The sequence below is a fragment of the Typopeltis vanoorti genome, chromosome 6 (assembly GCF_054136105.1).
Source record: "Typopeltis vanoorti isolate ZY-2024b chromosome 6, IOZ_Tvanoo_1.0, whole genome shotgun sequence".
Lineage (NCBI taxonomy): Eukaryota > Metazoa > Arthropoda > Arachnida > Uropygi > Thelyphonidae > Typopeltis > Typopeltis vanoorti.
Window position 1 is genome coordinate 46,091,203 of NC_143554.1, and position 19,834 is coordinate 46,111,036.

General features: G+C 33.9%; 1 protein-coding gene across 1 annotated transcript in view; it reads left to right on the forward strand.

Moving 5' to 3' along the window:
* LOC150105429 (26S proteasome non-ATPase regulatory subunit 11-like) overlaps positions 1-19,834 on the forward strand; it is a 324,220-nt gene that overhangs the window by 103,881 nt on the left and 200,505 nt on the right. The window contains exon 4 of the mRNA XM_090393957.1: positions 17,835-17,906. Coding sequence (XP_090250083.1) covers positions 17,835-17,906 — 72 coding nt within the window. The remainder of the gene's footprint in view (positions 1-17,834; positions 17,907-19,834) is intronic.

A 19,834-nucleotide genomic window follows, 5' to 3' on the forward strand; every position in this document is an offset into this window, starting at 1 on the left:
CCACTGCTGGCCCACCCTGGAGTATACCGTATTCATTGCACCTGTAACATACCATATATAGGAGAAACAGGATGCACAATTCCTATCAGACAAAAAGAACATAAATGACACATTAAATATAATAATTATGGTGAAGATGGCCTTTCTGATCATGCCCTGAACACCTTATATAAAATTGACTGGAAAAGCACTAGTTGTCTACATCAGTGCTTCCCAAACTTATGGATGCCAAGGCCCCTTTGGAAACATTAAAATATTTCACAGCCCCCCCCCATCGGAAAAAAAAAACGTAATCCAGACATATATTATAATATTTATTGTATTTATATTCAATACAATTTGTATTCCAGATTTTGCATTTGTAATCTTTTTTGTGCTTCTCATCAATAACTTTGAAATGAAACTTATACGAATAAGCATATATTTACTAATATTCATCAAGCGCCAAAATACGCAAGAATCAAAATTTGTGAACCTACACCAATGTGTGATTTTTTCCATTAAATTATAATTTAATGGAAAATTATAATAAAAAAGAAATAATAAATAATAAAAATTAAATACTTTCCTTTTACGATTAAAAAAATCTCCTTAGTTTTAAAACATTTTAAATTTGTTTTCATTATTTCACGTCCCCCAAGGGGGCCATGGCCCACAGTTTGGGAAGCGCTGGTCTACATCACACCAAAACATGGTATGAATGCAAATTTAAGGAATCTTGTGAGATCATTATCAACCACCCTAATCTGAACAATGATGAAGGTCTAAAAATCCCATACATATGGAAGGCATATGTTCGACCCACTGAATATCCCACTTCAAATCCTCTCTAAGAACAACTATAAACAGGACTGTAGTAAATCCAGGATCCTAAATCAAAAATAACAATTGTAATACTAAAAAGTAGGACATCATGGTTACTGAAAGAAAACTATAAGAAAAAATGTTTATTCATGTTATCTTAAATTAAATCTAGCTTGATGTATTTTTTTTTTTTTTCACTAGAGGTCATGCCAGTAGAATAACATGTGATCATATCATTGTTTCTCTAGCTTACGGTTTGTAATGTAACCCAGCTTGTCTTGTATGTTTGTGCATGCTCCAGATGATGATGATCTTGATATGAAGATCGAAACATCAGGATAATAAAAAGAATTAGTTATAACTAGGGTTCATATACGTCCCGTATTTTACAGGATTGTCCCTTATTACGAGTTTGTGTCCTGGCGTCCCGATAAAACTCTTTGGGACGCAGAATTGTCCCGTGATTTGTGTTTAACATTCCCATTCTTAAACATAAAACATATAATTGCCAAGAAATCGATGCTAGTTATTGATCATAAAATTGTCTTATCAATTGACAATACTGACATGTTGCGAGAATAGTGCAACTAGCGGACGTTCTAATAACTAAGCACGGCTTATTTGATATGACACAGATCTGTTATGGAATGTAATTAGGTTTATTATTTTATATGCCTTTAAAATGCCAAAGAGAAAGTGTGTTCTCACAGAAAAGCTAAGGACTGAATACCCTTTTATTATACCATGCAATTGTGATGGCAAAGTTCGACGAGAAAGTGAAATGTACACAGTGTAATGCAGTATTCAGAGTATAACATGGTGGTCAGTCAGACATCACTCAGCACATCGCTATGAAGAGAGACAAATTAGCAGAAAATGCAAGTGTAAGTAGTAAAGTGTCAGATTATTTTTCTAAAAAAAACAATGGGTGAAATGAAAAGAAATCTTGCAGATGATGAAGCTACATTTGCATATCATGTATGCATGCACAACCAGAGTTTCAGTTCGATAGACTGCATGTTGAAAATAATCTGGAAACTATATGACAAAAAGTTGACTTGCAGTCAAAAGAAGACTCAAGCTATAATTGTGAGTGTATTAGCACCTTATGCAATGGCTGTTTTGAGAAACGAACTTGAGAAAGCTAATTATGTGTCAATAATGATACAGTTCTAGCCACGGTGCTTTGAAAATAGTTCCAGTTTTAGTTCGATACTTCATACCAGAAGAGGCCATTAAAACTATGGTTCTAGAGATTTTAGATTTACTGTGTGAAACTGCGGACCAACTTACAGAATATGTATGGCAACTAGTGACAAAGTGGAATATTGAAAAGAAAGTTGTTGCCTTGTCTGCAGATAATACTAATACAAATTTTGGTGGAAGTTCCAGAAGAGGAAAGAACAATGTTTTTCATAAATTGAAATCAAAATTGAATCGTACATTGATAGGAGTTGGTTGTACATCCCATATCATAAATAATGCTATACAATGTGCAGCTGATACATTGCCCATGGACGTTCAAGCTGTCATTGAAAAATTATATCAGCATTTTTATATCTATACTGTTAGAGTGCATACACTGAAAGATTTTTGTGACTTTTTAAATACTGAGTACAAGACAGTGTTAGGGCACTCAAAAACGTGATGGTTGTCTCTGTACCCTGCTCTCAAAAGGATGAATGAGATGTACGAAGTTCTCAAATCATATGTTCTTTCACTTGATAAACCACCATTGCTTCTAAAAAATTTCTTTAGTAATCCAGTTTCAGAGATAATAGCCACATTTCTAGAATGCCGATCTGAAATGTTTCATGCAACAATTTGTGCAATTGAAGGTGAGAAAGTCTCTCTTACTGAAGCAAAATCCATTATTGAAAGCCTCTTAGAGAAACTTCAGCAGAGACGACATAATGATTTTGCAACAAGGAAAGAACAGTCCTTACTGAAGGCATTAATTGAAGATGGATTCATCACTAAGAAGAATATGGTAATTATAAAAATGAATTTTATAACACCTGTATAGAATACATCCAAGAATGGTCTTCTGACACTCTTACTTCTGAAAGTTTGTCTTGGATTTTATTGAAGAATCCAGAAGCCAGTCTCAGTTGGAAAAGTGTAACAACTATTGAAGAGGTCTGCCCAAACACAAAAATCAATGAAACTGAACTGTTTGATGAGGTGATGATCTTGAAAAAGGCAATTACAGAGAAGAAAGAAGAAATTAAAGCAAAATCTACAGGAGAAATTTGGTATGAATTATTCAACAGTGTTGGAGTAAATGAATTAATAAATTTGAAGAGATTGTTGAGTTCTGCTGCATTCCTGGCACAAATGCTAGTGTTGAAAGACTGTTTTCCCAGATGAACTCCTTATGGACAAACAAAAAGACTAGGTTATCTGTAGAAACTGTGAAAGCTATGCTCATTGTTAAAGTGTTTTTCAATAAAGACTGTGTGGAATTTCATAACTTGGTAAAACATAATCATTCTTTACTTGAAAAAATAGTCATCTGAGAAGTATATCACAGGCAAAGATCAATGATTTAGTATTGTTTAAAGTTCAATTTTAAGATTGCTATAATTAATTAAATTCTTTTCCCTTTGCTGATGTTCGTAAGTAACAAAAGCAAAAAAATTTTGTTGCTTTATTCAAACCGAAAGTGTCCCGTATTTTTTTTTTTTTTTTTTTTCAAAAATATATGAACCCTAGTTATAACACGGTTGTAAATTCCATAATTTCAAAAATGAATGCTGATCACCATGTAACAATAAAAGAAAGGATAATAACCTTCCTATTTTTACTTGTCAGTGTGTTCTTTGGTATCCAAGTTATCTTCTGAACTATTTTGTCAACTCTTGCAATATGTCCTCTGAATTTCAAATCTCTATCCAAAATCACTCCAAGATCCCTAGCCTCAACAATTTCCTCTAAACTAGTACCGTCAATATGATACAACATGTGAAATCTTTTTATCCCAGTTTCATACTTTACATTTTACCACAATGAATTGACAGCCATTGCCCATACTGTCAGTTTAATTAAATCATCCTGTAAGATACCTGCATCACCTTTCTTAACTATTATCCTCTAAGTTTTGCATAATCAGCAAACAACTGAATATCCCACTTCAAATCTGCTATATCATTAATGTAAAGCGTAGTGGTCTTAGTACCGAGTCCTGGGGTACTCCACTAGTCATCCTCATTTGACTTGATTCCGCTCCATCAGACATTCTTTGATGTCCATCAGTTACCCCCATCGATGTCACTAGCCTCATATCCATTCCCATTTACTCCAACTTATGTAATAGTTTTCCATGCGGTATTCTGTAAATTTCCTTTGCAAAGTTCAGCAGTATCATGGTGTAGCCATTTCCTTTGTCCAGTTCTGCTGTCACCTTATTATAAGGTTACACCTTATAAGGTGCAAATAAATTACTGGGGCAGGACCTACCTTTTACAGAGCCATGCTTCCCCTTATAGAGTATCATATTCCTGTTCACCCATTCCTGAATTTTACTTTTAACCAACTTTTCTAATATTTTAACCACCACTCCAGATACTAATTGCCCTATAATTTGCTACTTCTCTCTTGGAGCCATCTTTATGTAAATGGAACTGTCTTACCCTCATTCTACTCCCTTGGAACATTGCCAGAGCTGAGACTTAGATTAAACAACTTTGTAGGAGGCGTTGCCTGTTCACCTGCACATTCTTGTAGCACACAAACTGACATACCATTCAGGACTCTTGTTGTATTCACATTGATATTTTTCAACATACTGAATACTCCTAGTTTATATACCTCGATGCTCACATCAGTCTGTCACCTCAGTAACTGCAAAGTCATCACCTGGATGATATACCCTTGCAAAGTGATCGCTTAGTAACTGAACTATTTCTTCTGCTTCTGTCACTTTCCTGCTATCTTTCCATAATCATTCTCTCTCTTACTTGCTATGTAGCAAAAAAAAAAAAAAAAAAAAAAAAATTGTATTCACTTTGGCATTCTTAGCTAATTTTCTCTTGTAAACTGATTTAGCCTTCCTTACCATCCTAGTTACATTTCTTGCTTGTGCTTTATACTGTTCATGGGCATGCTGATAACCTTGTTTATATTTCTTCTACAATGCTCTTTGCAGCTTCTTTGTTTCTAGTTATTTCCACTTTATTCCTACTCAGTTTATCTTCCTGAACCTGGGTATGCACTCTGATACTGCCTTGCTCAAACAATCCTTGACCACTTCCCATGCACTAATGACATTCATTCCATGTGGTTTCTTATGCCATGGTGCATAAGAAACATGTAAGGTGTATGATGCACTGCTCCAAGTTTGTCATAATTGCCATTTTTTGTATGCTATTATAAAAACTAACAGAGCCACCGGTCTGTTCAGGCATTTCTCACAGTTTAATGTAATCATATACATTGTACCTTTTTATCTAATGGTACAAGTCCAGTAGAATTAAATACTTAATCCTCCCATCAATTCACAGTCTCTACACATAGGTTTGGTGCCATCACTATTGCCATTATTTGGGGTACATTGGAAAAATAGCAAGAACTTTAAAGAAACATATCTGCACTGCTTTAACCCCCACCCTCCACACACACACACACTTGAAACTATCTGTTCTTATATACTCCTCTAAGGACCATCTCCTTCCATCAGTTTGTGACAAGAATTACTATTGAAAGTTTTTTACCTTGGGTTTGTTATACATTAAAGATACCAAGAAATTATATACTTGGTTTTAATCTTTTTCCCAAGGAAGCAAAACGATGTTTTTCATATGAAAATATATTCACGTCTGAGTTATTTGTATATAGAGGCTAATGACTTCATATCACTTGCCTTAGTATGTATCCCATAATGCAAAGCACACCTCCTTAAGGATGTGTATGATGCTATGCATAATGGGAAGGGCCACTACCAGACCATTTTCGACCTTTGTTGAGGTCTTATCAGTGGGAGCCAGACCCAGGAGAGATATCAAAGTTGGAGTCATGCAGAAGTCATCACGGTTACAGACAGTCAAGTATAGTGTACCATGCCATCACCTACAGAATCAAATGGAAGAAAACATGATACTTTATTGTAGAAAGTTTAAATATGGGAGTTTTTTCATGATAAGCTGTAGCATAATAAATGTGGTTGTAAGAAATTTTCACTTTGAGTGAAAGATGCATAAAAAAAATAAAGGAATTAGAATATAAACATCCATCAGTGGAGCAGCATAAGGATTTTGCATGTATCAATGCAAAATCCTTATGCTGCTCCACTTATACTTCTGAAAGCAGAATTCTTTCATTAGCACTGCTTTTGTTTCTAGTGGCTACAACATTATCACCAATGTCATTTGTCAGTTTAGCTATCATTCCTTTCCTTCTTCTTCAGAAGTTTCTAGTCGCCATTCTTTATATAAAAGGTGGGTCTAAGAAGCTGTTGTGACCCTCCCTCTCTCTCTCTCTGACATAAAAAGTCTGAGTTGTCCAAACTTTCTATCCAGATTAACCTTCAGATCTCATTCTGTTTGATTTGGAAACTGAATTCATTCTTACACTCTTGAGACTAAATATCTTCCTCTCTTCTGTATAGGAATTTAAAAAATTCTTTGCTAATGTAGTTTATTATGGGCAAACAGGCTTGTCTGCTCATATGTTTTGAAGAATATCAGAATTATAAGACTCATGGAAATGAATGTAAGTCAGGATTGCCAGTCATGGCAGATCTGCCAGACACAGGATTCATTGGATTAATATTTTATTCAGGAGCCAATTTTTATTAGAAAAAACTGTATCAAAGCTGAAACCCACACCAATCTTTATCTGAACAAAAACAATTCTCTTAAAATTTCTCAGTTTGGGGAGTTATCTTATTCAGTACTCCTCATTAAATGTATTAATTGATAATAATTGCAGTAGCCTTCTTTAAATTCTAATAGTTTCCAGATCCAGCTCTCATCTTGCAGTAATTATTATGTATTACATGTCATGCATAGTTTAATAGAAAAGTTTAATTTTCAGTTATTCATTGTATTTTTTCATTTTAAACATTCACATTAAGATTAGCCTTGAAACTAGACTGAAAATTCTGCTTGTGATAAATACATTCTTTTGAATGTGATTTCCTTAGATGATTTGCTTAGAAAATATCTAAGGACTCCTGTCCATTGAGCTCATTATTTCTCTCTCTGCTTCATTGATGTTATTTATTACATCAGTTTGTTATTACAAGAAATAGAGGCACACAAAGTCTTTTTTTTATGGTTTTACTTACTCTCCATAAACAGATATATAGAAACTTTCCTATCTGCAAATTTTTCTCCATTTTTAATTCCTCAAAGGGTATATATTTCCTTCACTGACACTCTTATATTCATGCTCCTTATACCTTTGGTTTAATCTTACTACTTTGGCCATTCTGGGAGAACTGCAACTGTGCATGGAATATATTAAAAATATATCATGTACTGTTTACTAGGACAGTCTGAGCTTTTAGAATATGCTATCTCTCCCCCCCCCCCCCCCCCAACAGAATTCTCAGGAAAAAGACTGAAGTTCTACACAGATGCGTAGACCTTTGATAAAACAATGTTTCCCACTACTGCTCATCAGTATCATTTATTTATTTATTATTATTTGAATGATAAATACCAAGTTTTAACTTATATAAATTTTTTTTTATTTATATTAGATGTATTTCTTCTACATGTTTCAATGTCTATATGTCTAACAGTAATTGGTTTGCTTTTTTTCTTTACTTTTGTTCTTAATGTTGCTTATATGTCCTTTGTTATGGATTTTGAAATTTCTCTCCAGTCTGACCAATGTATATCTTTCAACAAGAACATGGAATTTTGTATACATCCAGATGTTTATAAAATGGAACTTTAATAAATTTAGTTTAATCCTTTATCCAAGTGTGAGCAAACAAAGTTTGCGCCTGAAAGTATCTTCAGGACTGGGTTAAGGTGGTACAACACCAGGGCAACTCGTTGCAAAGGTGGAGAAAGCTGCCAACACTCCTATCTCATTATACTCTCCTATCATATTATACTCTAACCAAGTGAAAAATAAACTTTCAACATCTTTCTCTAAATCCAGAGTAAATTATAAAAAAGGGTGGCACACCAATTGGCAATTCCTATAGGTAGAGATGACCTGCTAATGCTTCTGCCTGATATCTCCACTTGGGCCTGGCTCCCACTGAAGAGACCTCAATAAAGGTCGAAACTAGTCTGGGTAGTGGCCCTTCCCTTAATGCATGACATTAGACATATCCGCAAGGAGATGTGTTTTGCATTATAGGAGATATTGAGATAGGAGTGTTGGTGGCTTGCTCCACCTTTGCAACGAGTTGCCCTGGTGTTGTTCCACCTTAACCCAGTCCTGAAGATACTTTCAGGTGCAAACTTTGTTTGCTCACACTTGGATAAAGGATTAAACTAAATTTATTATACTCTAACCAAGTGAAAAATAAACTTTCAAAATGGAACTTTGTCTTTAGGGAAGCATAGAAAGCTTCATAAGGTGTTGACTGTTTTGAAACGCTTTTCTGATGTTGACTACTTTTAATATTTGACTATATTTCTTGATGCATTGCTAACATATGGAACTGATACCTTGCCTTTGTAATTAATTTCTGGGTTATCACGGAATGGTTCATCAGAAAATAATTTTTTTACTTTTATTTTTTTTTATCGAGTACTTGAATACACGTAAAGAAACGACTAAAACAAGAAATAACAATAATAGACAAAATCCAAGAAAGAAGACTGCGATGGTTTTGTCATGTGACCAGAATGGGAACAGAAAGACTACCATCTAAAGTCCTGAATACAATGATGGAGGGTAAAAGATCCAAAGGATGGCCCAGAATTAGATGGATAGACAAAATAAAAGAGGACCTGCAAACCAAATCACAACAAGCGACACTAAACTGGATAGAATTGTTTGGACTCTCCCAGAACAGACAGAAGTGGAAAGAGTTCATTCGGCCTCATCATCATCCACATAGATGATGGAAGAGAGAAGAAGATCAAGTACTCATTTTGGAGTGGCTGATTAAATAGGATTTCAAGTTTTTATTTTTGTTTGATTTCATAATTTTTTAGTATGTTTAAAACTATGTATGTTTCAAAAATAGTATGTTTCAAGGTTTTGATTATACCTAATTTTTGTTGAGGGTGATGGAATTGAGGTACTTGCTTGTAGATACTGACCTGCCTTTGTACTTTTGATGTACTTTTTAGACCTTTAATGATAATCCTCCAGCAATGTTTTTGTTGCAAGGATGCCTACAAATGGTAATTTTCCATTCTTTTCTACTTTTGATACAAATTTTATTTTTGGTTGTTGATTATTCAGAAAATATAGAAAATCTTCTGTGTCTTTGTGGTTTTTTTCCCAGATGATAAAGTTGTCATACACATGTCTCCACCATACATATGGTTTTAAGTTTCCTGAGCTATAGCTGATTCTTCATAATTTTCCATGTATCAATTGGTGATCGGACATTACATGTCTCTTCCAGTATTGCCTGAAATCGTCATTCTTCACTTGGAAAGAAAAATTTTACTACCAAATGTCTTGAAATGGGCTCACATCTATCGCTGCTGATCGTCAACTTATTATTGCGGAATTACAAAGCTACTGTATTCATTCCATACATTGGCAGTGCATCAAGAAAAATAGCCAAAATATTAAAGGTAGTAAACATCACAACAGCCTTCAAACTAGTTGACACCTTATGAAGCTTTCTATACTCCCCTAAAGACAAAAGTTCCACTATATAAACATCTGGGTATACACAGCATTCTGTGTTCTTGTGGAAAGATATATATGTAGGTCAGACTGGGAGAAGTTTTGAAATCCACAACAAAGAACATATAGGCAACGTTGAAAACAGAAGGGAAGGAAAAAAAAAGCGGACTCGTAGCACACATCCTCAGAGAACATTACATGGTAAATTGGTGAATATTCTCCATGCCCCACTTGGAAGAGAATGACTTCAATGGGTTGTTCAAGGATTCCTCCGAGGTCATGCGCTCAAAATGCACGCGAAATAGAAATCGAGGAATGATCCTTCATGACATCTGGAAGTCATTAATGAATGTGTAACATTAAAGACCTCTCATATGCCAGAAATCACATAGTTTACAAACAATGTAGGGAATGCACATAACATGAGTAATTCAAGTTAGATATTATCTACTGTTTGAAAAATGCTTAATTTTTTGTTGGTTTTTACTTAAGTAACCTCCCGAGGATGCTGTTAGCCATGTAGTGAAACACATCTAGTATAAATTAAAAAACTGTATATGAGTTAAAACCTGGTATTTATCATTCAAACAAATGTATTCATTGTGAATAGCAAAAAAATTTATATATTTTTTAAAACCTAATCTAATATCATTTTAAACAGCATATCTTGATTAACAATGCAGATATGCTGTTTTTTTTTTCTTACTGCATTGTTAATCCTTTTCTCATATATTCTTGTGCTATTGGATATATATATTGTTTAATATTTTTGCACAAGTTGTCTGTTTATACTGTTTTTTGCAAGTTTAGATGTGATTTCTGAACCAGCTGATCACAGGATCAGCAAAGCTAGTTAGAAATAAAATTGTATATGATCACATGTAATTTTATTATTCTTTAAAACACTGACTAAAATCTGTTGTTTCTTAGAAAGTTAAAAGTTTCTGTATTTTGTTCATGTTGCATTGATATCTTAACTTAAATTTTTTATTTGGTTAACATTTGTTGACTGAGATTAATTTCAATACAAAAGCATACCACTATTGTTTATGACAAGTTTTGCTTCCAGTTAAAGAAAATAATAAAAACCTCTGAAAACCGCTGTAATGGAATAACAATACAGGAATTTTTATTGATTTTTATTATATTCTTTTGGTTTCAAGTTACAAATATATATATATATATGTTACCGCTCAAGTGCAGAAATCAGTTATTCTACAGATTATCTAGGTATTGTGCAGATTAACTAGGGTGATCCATTAAAGTGCCGAAAATTGTTTCATTTCTCAAATTACCTAGGTAATCTGCACATTACCTATTAGGCACTCGTTAAAGTGAAAATAAGATCTTTGCTGGAACAACAGCAACGTTTCTGTACGCTTAAATTAACATAATGTTATTTATTTATTTTTCGATATCTACAAGTTAATACAATCAACAAATTAGTTGATAGAATCAATCATCAATCAATTAAAAAACTATATACTAAGAATCAAACGGTTTAAAATATTATTACAATTAAGGAAATGAATTTGCAAAACATATGACACTGGTGAAACCAAACTAAAAGTGGAGGGAGAGGGGGGAAGGAGCAGGGAAAGGAAATGAGAGAAACAAACTTTTGAACTTTAACGATAGGGAAGCCATTAATGTGCACATTACCTAGGTAAAATGTGGAAAACTCTTGATTTCGGACATTAACAGAGCAAATCAGTTAATCTGCAGATTAGCTAGGTAATGTGCACATTAACAGCTTTCGAGCTTTAGCGGTAACATATATATATATATAAAGCTGGTTAGCTAGATTTATTTATATCTGTCACATCTTGGTTTAGTAATACTATATACTTTCTTTACAAAATATTTTATAGTAAGGAACAGTAGTAAGGAACAAATTTTTCAAAAGGAAAATGAAAAAGCATTATGTTTGCATTGAAAAAAGTTTTGAGAAAAGTCAGAACCTTACTTTATCATTGTGAGTTAAAATACTATAGAAAGTTGTTTTTGCTTGGTTACAAAGTAAAAAAAAAAAAAAAAAAATTCTTGTTTGAATCCTTATATAAGCATAAGCTAACAAAATGTTGCATGTGAAATACCTCATAACTAGCCTACTGGCATTTGAAGGCAGTTGACTTCACTTTATTTATTTCGTTACAAAATTTCTATGACCTTCTCTAATCCAGAGTATTTTACTAACATACTTATTTATCCTCTTCACTTCCTGCAGAGCATAGGACCTCATCAATGCTTTCCATCGGACTCTGTTTGCTGCCTCCCTCTTAAGTTCACTCCAGGATCTCCCCATCTGCTTCATCTCCATCTCGGTCTATCTCCTCCAGGTTATTTTGGGGCGATTCCTTTTTCCGTGTGGATTCCTTTCCATGGCTATCCTAGCTGTTTATCAGGATTTCTGATATAACATGGTGATACATTATTTTGATTTTGCTACTTATATATGGAAAAATCAAAATAACATTTAATTGTATTATCCATTGATTTAGCTCCATTGGTGAGACCTCAGTAAACATTAACCAGTCTGGGTAATGACTCTTCTCACAATGCACAACAATATACATCTGAAGGAAATGTACTGTGTATATTATGAGTTATATAGTTGACTTCACATCATTTACCAATGATGTGAAGTCAACTCTCTTCACAAGTGGTCTAGTCGTGAGATTATTTACTTACACATTTGGTTTGCTTATGCTTGGGATAAAGAATTGAAACAAGAATATAATTTCTTCTATGTTAAAATATAGAAGCTTAAAATATATATATTTATATATTTAAATATTTATATATTTAACATATAAATATATATATGTTAAAATATATAACTTTAATAAATTGATTTATTAAGTTAAAATGTTGATAGTATGGAATATTAACATTGGGCATATGTGATTTGAGTACTACTGATCATTACAACAGGTTCATGACAGGTTTTGCTTCTGGTTAATTGTCAATGGGATCTCCTGTTCTGTTTTTTGCTGTTGAAATAGGTTATTGTCCTTTGTTCAGCTTCATGCTCCTATGGAAAATGTATCAAGCATAGCTGTTATGTAAACTTGTCTCACAGATATGACGTATGTACCAGTCAGTAACAGATAGGGTGAGAACATGAGATGGAATGTCATTAAAATTTGCCACATTTATTAGCACAAGCAGTATACACCTAAACCTCTTTTTACGCAATTGATACGTTCCTAAAAATTACGCATAAATAGAATTCGTGTAAAAAGAACTACTGACTCCATAGAAAAAGTGAAGATTGGTTCCAAACCTGAAATATATATAAGCAAAATAATGAAAAAAAAACAAACATTAAATTCGTTAGGATCATAAGATTTTTATTTACATTTCATGGAGAACACACATACATATAATGAATTTTAATAACTTTAAAAAAAACATATTCATTTCAGTTGTTTGCTAAGAATTCTATAAAAAAATTATGTTATCGCTATCAGTTTCTGACAATAAACGTGAAAGCTTTCGTTTTTGTGAGACTGTAATATCACTAGAACTACTAGATATAGTATTATCGTCATTGGCATCAGCCTCAACTTGTGGAATTCTTCTTGTCATGTCTTGAACAAAAGTACCACTGGTTGTTTCAATAGTTTTTGGTATGAACTTAGTTATTAATCGCTGTGTTGATGCTTTAGATAAATCACGATATAATTCTCTGTATGAAGACATTAACAACTTAAGCTCACATGAAAAAAAACTTCCCAGCACATTCTTCATTTGGATCATGTCGGGCAAAATAATTGCCTAAATTACTGGCCAGTTTAAGACCTTCTTTAATAATAACAGCAGTAAAAGTAGGATTATCTTGATCATTATCATTAACTTCTTCACTTTCAGGAGTCTCAGAAACAATCTCCACTATTTCGTCTTTGCTAAGAGGTTTATCAATTAACAATTCTTCGATATCTGCCGACGTAAGATCATCGAATTCTTCTCTGCCAATTTCACATGCCAAACTTATTATATTGTGGAATTCTGCAGTATGATTGAAGGGAACAGGAGCATTCTCTTTAACACATGCAGGCCAAATAGCTTTCCAGCATGCATTCATAGTTTCTGGTCTCAATTCAGATAATGATAATCGAACCAGATCAATACAATCCATAATTGAAGATTTTTTCCACACCTCCATAACTGAGAGTGTTGCATCATCATTTAGCTTGTTCAAAATGTACTGAAATGTTCGTCTGGCATAATGTTTTAAAAGTCGCAATTATACCCTGATCTAGAGGTTGTAGCAACGATATGGTATTGGGTGGCAGAAAAAAAATTGCACATTTGGGTATTCTATGGCAGGATGACTGGGTGCATTATCAAGAATCAAAAGCACTTTAAATTCGAGACCCTTGTCATTCAAATAGCAATCCTTTGCTGCTTTGAACCCACCAACAGTTTTTTGCATTTTTGATACATAAGTTCTGGTTGGCATTTTTTTCCAGAAAAGGCCGGTTTCATCCATATTCCAAACTTGTTCACGAGTGTAACCTCCATCTTAAATTATTTTAGCAAGTTTTTGTAGAAATGCTTTAGCAGCTGTTTCATCAGCAGAAGCCGTTTCACCTTTAATTTTTATATTATGAAGAGCATGTCTTTTAATAAACTTAGCCAGTTAACCATTGCTTGCATGAAATTCATATTTTTTCCTCGATTGAGATGAAGTATCTGGCTGCAGTTTTTTAATCTGTTCGTAAAATCTTAATGCTGATTGCTTGATGGAATTTCTGTCAACTGGCATTCTTTTTTGTATTATCTTCTATCCACATCACTAAAGCTTTTTCAGCCTTTTCTAGAACAACATCTCGTGTATGATGATAATTTTGCACTCAATTTTGTACCAGAACATACCTCTTTTCTAATAGCCTCTTCATTTTTCTTTATAGATCTGATAGTTGATTCACGGACTCCAAAATGCTTACCCACAGCCGTCGCACCTTCCCCAGTTTGAAGACTATCTAAAATTTGAATTTTTATATCCAAGGAAACGGCTTTCCTTTTTTTTTTTTTTGGTTATCGGCAACATCATGTGAGGGCTGGATTAAAATCTTTGGTTAATGAAATGAAAGTTTGAAAATTACATATAGTTTACCATTTATTATTTCTTGGCAAAATTATTAATTTTATAATGCGATTTTTATTTTGATTTCACTTAAAAAATGCGGTAACTGTGTTGTCTACTCAAACACCAAATTCAAACTACTAAGAACTGCTTTTTTATGCACAGTCAGTTATGTAATTCAGGGAATTCCCAATAAATGAAATTCATAAGAATTTAGAATTTTCTTAATTGAAACGAGAATGCAAAAAATAAAAAAAAATCTCAGAATGTTCTAGAATTTAGAATTTTTTAAATTGAAATGAGAATGCAATTCTACAAAATTCTCAGAATTTTCTTGAATTACGTATCTTTTCCTAACTTAGACTTTAGGTTGGTCACATAAAAGTGAATAAAAATCGCGTAAAAAATTTTTTTTTGATATCCCAATTTGCGTAACACCAGAACTCTTGTGGTGTTGCTCTAGTGATATCAATCAAATGACTGATGGTCTATTTTCACTGCTCCAAACACAAAAATGAATGTGGTGGTGATGAAGTGTTTGAGATGTATCTATCTTGTCTGCCAAAAAGTTCTTGGTCCCAGCACTGCCCATGTGTACCTGCAGGAAATCAAACTCGCTGAATTCAAGGAGGAAGGGGATGAAGAATGATGCTAGTGTTGGAATTGTTTGTCATTTCTTTGCAGCATAAATTGACCAAATGAAGATAACCTAATATATTATAGCAGATGTTGACATAAAATAAACACACTGTTGTTAAAAGGGATAAAAATGAGAATTTAGATGATCATGCACATTTTAGATAGTTTCAGTTGCTTAGAAAACCAGAATACAGTGGAACCTCGGTTGTCGAACATAATTCGTTCCTAAAGACTGTTTAGAAACCGATTTGTTTGAAAACTGAAACTATTTTCCCATAAGAATTAATGTAAAATGGAATAATCTGTTTCCGAACCCCAGATGATTGCTTATTTAAACCTTTACAGTAGTACTTCATGCATAAAATCGTATACAAAATCGTATACGTATACAAAAATAATGAAAATGCATAAAATCTTACATAAAAGAATAAACACAATAAATAGATAAAATAGATGAAAAAGGGTGATCTCTTTTCACAAAACTTTGCACCTCACCCCATTTCACACACATGCCTTTGATAAAAGAACTAGGAATCTTCCCTTCCTTCCTCTATCTCTGAAGACATTTCTTCAATCACCGTCGTTTGCTGCTCCTTCTGAAGGTATTCCAATTCTTCTGTGGTGAGCTCATTCCTGTGGTCCTCCACATCAGCATTGCCAACTTCCAAGGCCATGCTCTTGCCCAGAGACACAACATCATCGACAACAGCAACATACTCAGCCTCAAAGCCCTGAATGTCTCTGTCTGCTACACAGTCTGGCTACAATTTCCTCCAGGCCGAGTTTATGGTCCTGTAAGTCACTTGCATCCAGACTTTGTCAAGAATATGAAGCAATGGAGGATATTGAAGTGATTTTTCCAGAATTTTCTGAATGTTAATTCTGTGTCAGAGGTCATTTCAAAACACCTTTGAAGTAGTGCTTTGGTGTAGAGTTTCTTAAAGTTTGAAATGACCTGCTGGCCCATGGGCTGGATTAGAGGAGTCGTGTTAAGGGATAGGAACTTTACTGTGATAAAATCAAGTTCCTTCACCAACTCGTCCTCCAAGCCTGGAGAGTGAGCAGGAGCATTGTCCATCACAGGAAGGCATTTTAATGGCAAATTTTTATCTTGAAGGTATTTTCTCACATTTGGGGCAAAGACTTCATGGATCCACTGAATAAAAAAATTGCCTGGTTACCCAAGCTAACTGTTTCTCGTTTATCCAAATCAGCAACAATTTTTCCACTTCTTCAATCATCTGAGATCTTTGTTTAGTAAGAACTTCTTTTGCAACATCAATTGCCTTGATTTCCTCTTTATTTTTAAGTATATTACAGATCATTGATATCGCCATACCGAACTGCATAGCAAGATCCGAGACACGAACGTCATTTTCATGTTTTGATAAGAGTTCTCTTTTTGCTTCTATCTAGGTTCTAACAAAAATAACAATTTTCTTTTCACTTTGCTGCTATCACTATCTTTCTTCAGTCCCATGGTAGCTTTTTTAATAATAATTTATAAAAAAAAAAAAAATCAAGAAAAGGCATTGCAACTTCGAGCAGGTGTCTGGATTGAGAGTAGGCTAAGGCATAAGTGACGCTCTCCTGCTGTACATCTCAGCTCAGGGATCACGTGGTTGCCAGTTTGGCTGTTTGGAAACCGGTGCGATTTTGGTTTGGAAAATATGTTCGGGAACCGATTTGTTCGAGATGAGAGGCGTTCGACAACTAAGGTTCTACTGTACTGTTACTACTAATATCTATCATATCAGTTATTATCCCCCACCATCTCATATGCTTGAATTTCTTGAGATAGCTCCCACTGCAATAGTCATGGACCATCATAGACCAGCCATTGTAACTATACCTGATCTCGAGATGCAAGTGGCAAGCAATATGTCATTAGAGAATGCTATGATAAGATGGCAGCAGTCGTGTTGATGCCACTGGATTGGTAGTATGAAGAAGTTCTTAATTCTTTGACCTTCCTGAAACCAAGAATGGAACTAGCTGCAATTACAGCTAAATGAACAGCTTCAGCCTCATTTGCTTGTTGTTAGTGCCTGCGTGCACTTGTAGTTTTATGTTCCCATGAAGATGGCAATGTAACATTTGTGAAATTTTGGAAGTATTGATTAAAGTTTTCTTTTAATTAATATTTAGTATGCATTGTAATTTCCTGAAATAATTTAATAGTCAATAGTTAACATACATTTTATTTTCACTTTATATTTTTTTTATTATTTATTTTATTTATTTTTATAGATATTTAACCTTTTCACAGTGCAAGTGAAAATTGCAATATTATGCAAATTGCAAATCCTATCTAAGTCTACAATTTTCCATCAATTAAAGAGCAATACTAATGGCTGAAATATTTTTTTTCTCCTATTCCAGGATATGGAATAAATACTTTTCATCATCTGGGCTTACTGCATAGTTGATATTTTATATGAAATGGAACTTAATAGTTAACATACTTCACCAAGTTTGCATTAGTATTATTTTGAAGTATTTCTGATTTTTTTTTTTTTTTTTCCAGGTACCCCTTTGTCAAGAGTGTATAGAATGGGCCAAACAAGAAAAAAGAACTTTTTTAAGGCAGTCGCTAGAGGTATTTTATTTATTTAAACACTTGTTAGATATGACATATTTGATTGTTCTTAGGTAGTAAATGCACTTTGAGAATGTTCTGATATATCACCAGATTCTCTTGTACCTTTTTTGAATCAATAATGATCTAAGAGAATCTTCTCTTAGACTTTTATTGGTTCAAAATCTCTATCTTATTCATATTTTCCATGATGATGGTTCAACTGTTCAAAAGGGTAAAATATCAACTTTCCCCAATAATGAATCTGTATATGTAAAACATTTTAACTGCTAGGTTCTTAATTAAAGATGACAGATTAACAGTGCATATGCCAAAAGAGATATACCAGATATTATGAAAGTCCACACACAATTACAGTTGACTTACTATAGCAAACACTGTTATAACAAGCTATCAAAAAGTCCTGAAAAATATCCTCAGCCATAATGCTATTATTAGAGAAATATATATGAAACCATCTCTTATAACAAACTCTTCCTGGTCACTATGAGTTCTCTGCTTAGTTGATTGCTTCCTCATATTTTCCTTCCAACTATTAACTTTCAGATTGGACAGTTATTTATCAGATCAAAGTGATATGACAAATAACTGTCCAACCTGAAAGTTAATTGGTGAAATAAAGGATTTACTTTTCTATCTTCTAAAGGACCTACTACATCACATTTATATCTTAGTATTCCTCTTGATCTCTTTCTTACCATTTTTGATCACCATTTTTGCTAAAAACAGCTTTTTGTTTGCTAATCTTTCTTTTTTTTCATTCTGTTTGTTACCATATAGCCACTTAATATTTTGGGAACATACTTAATATTTTATCATTATTGTATTTTTATTATCATCATCGTCATCAGACTTCAGGGAGTCAAGGATGCATCAAGGGAGGCCACACATCACTTACACCAGCTATCATACCAGTTTCTATTAAACTCATTCACTCAATATCTTGATCATCTCACATTGATCAAGATAAATGATCAAACTTTGGAGACTCATTGACAAACTTGGAAGAAAACTAATTAATTTAGAGAGAGGGGTATGTAGTGAAGTTGTTTACAAAGATAGAAAAATTTGATCTTTAAGATGGACTCAAGAAGTTAGAGGCAGTTCTAGAAAAGTAGAAATCACATTAGAATCTATTCAGTAAGCAAATCAGCATGTGCATTGAGAGAATGCAGAGACAAATGAGAAAAAACTGTGTGAAGGTAGTGAACAGAAGTCATGGGAAGACTTTGGTAAGAAGATAACTCAGGAAGGTGGCAGCATGTTCTTGAGGCTATTGAAAAAGCTTAGAAATGGAGGAAAGAGTACATTGAGATGACAAAGAACATAAACTGAAGAAAGATTCTGGACACCTGGAGTAATTTGGTTATTGAAGGATGATTAAATAAGCAGTGTTTTTTATGTTGGGCCCATACACAGGAGGTTGATTGGTCAACCTGTAGTACATTAGTACCGTGTATGGGTGGTGGGTCAGGAAAGGAGGAATTTGTGTACATTTGAATGACTTTAAATTGTATTCGTTGGGAAATACAGCAGGTGGGCGACTGTTCCACAGTGCAGCAGTTGCAGGGATGAAGGAAGAGGGAAAGAAATTTGTTCTGTTTGTTTCTAGGTGTACTGTGAAGGGATGTTGTGCAGCAGCTGCACGTGTTCCAATGAGCTTAGCACTGAGCGGGGGAATTGTTGATGTTATTTCGGATGAGCATTTCCCATAGAAATATTTGTAGAATATACTTACTGCAGAGACCAAACGTCTGTGTGAAAGTGGGGGGGGGGGAAGAGTTGGTAAGGGATGAATCATTGATAAGTCTAATTGCCCTCCTCTGTATTGAGTTGAGCATTTTGAGAGAGCTTTTAGGGGCCCCCACCCCCATATGTGGGAGCAGTATTCAATAGTCGGGCGGATTTGTGACTTGTATAATGTTAGT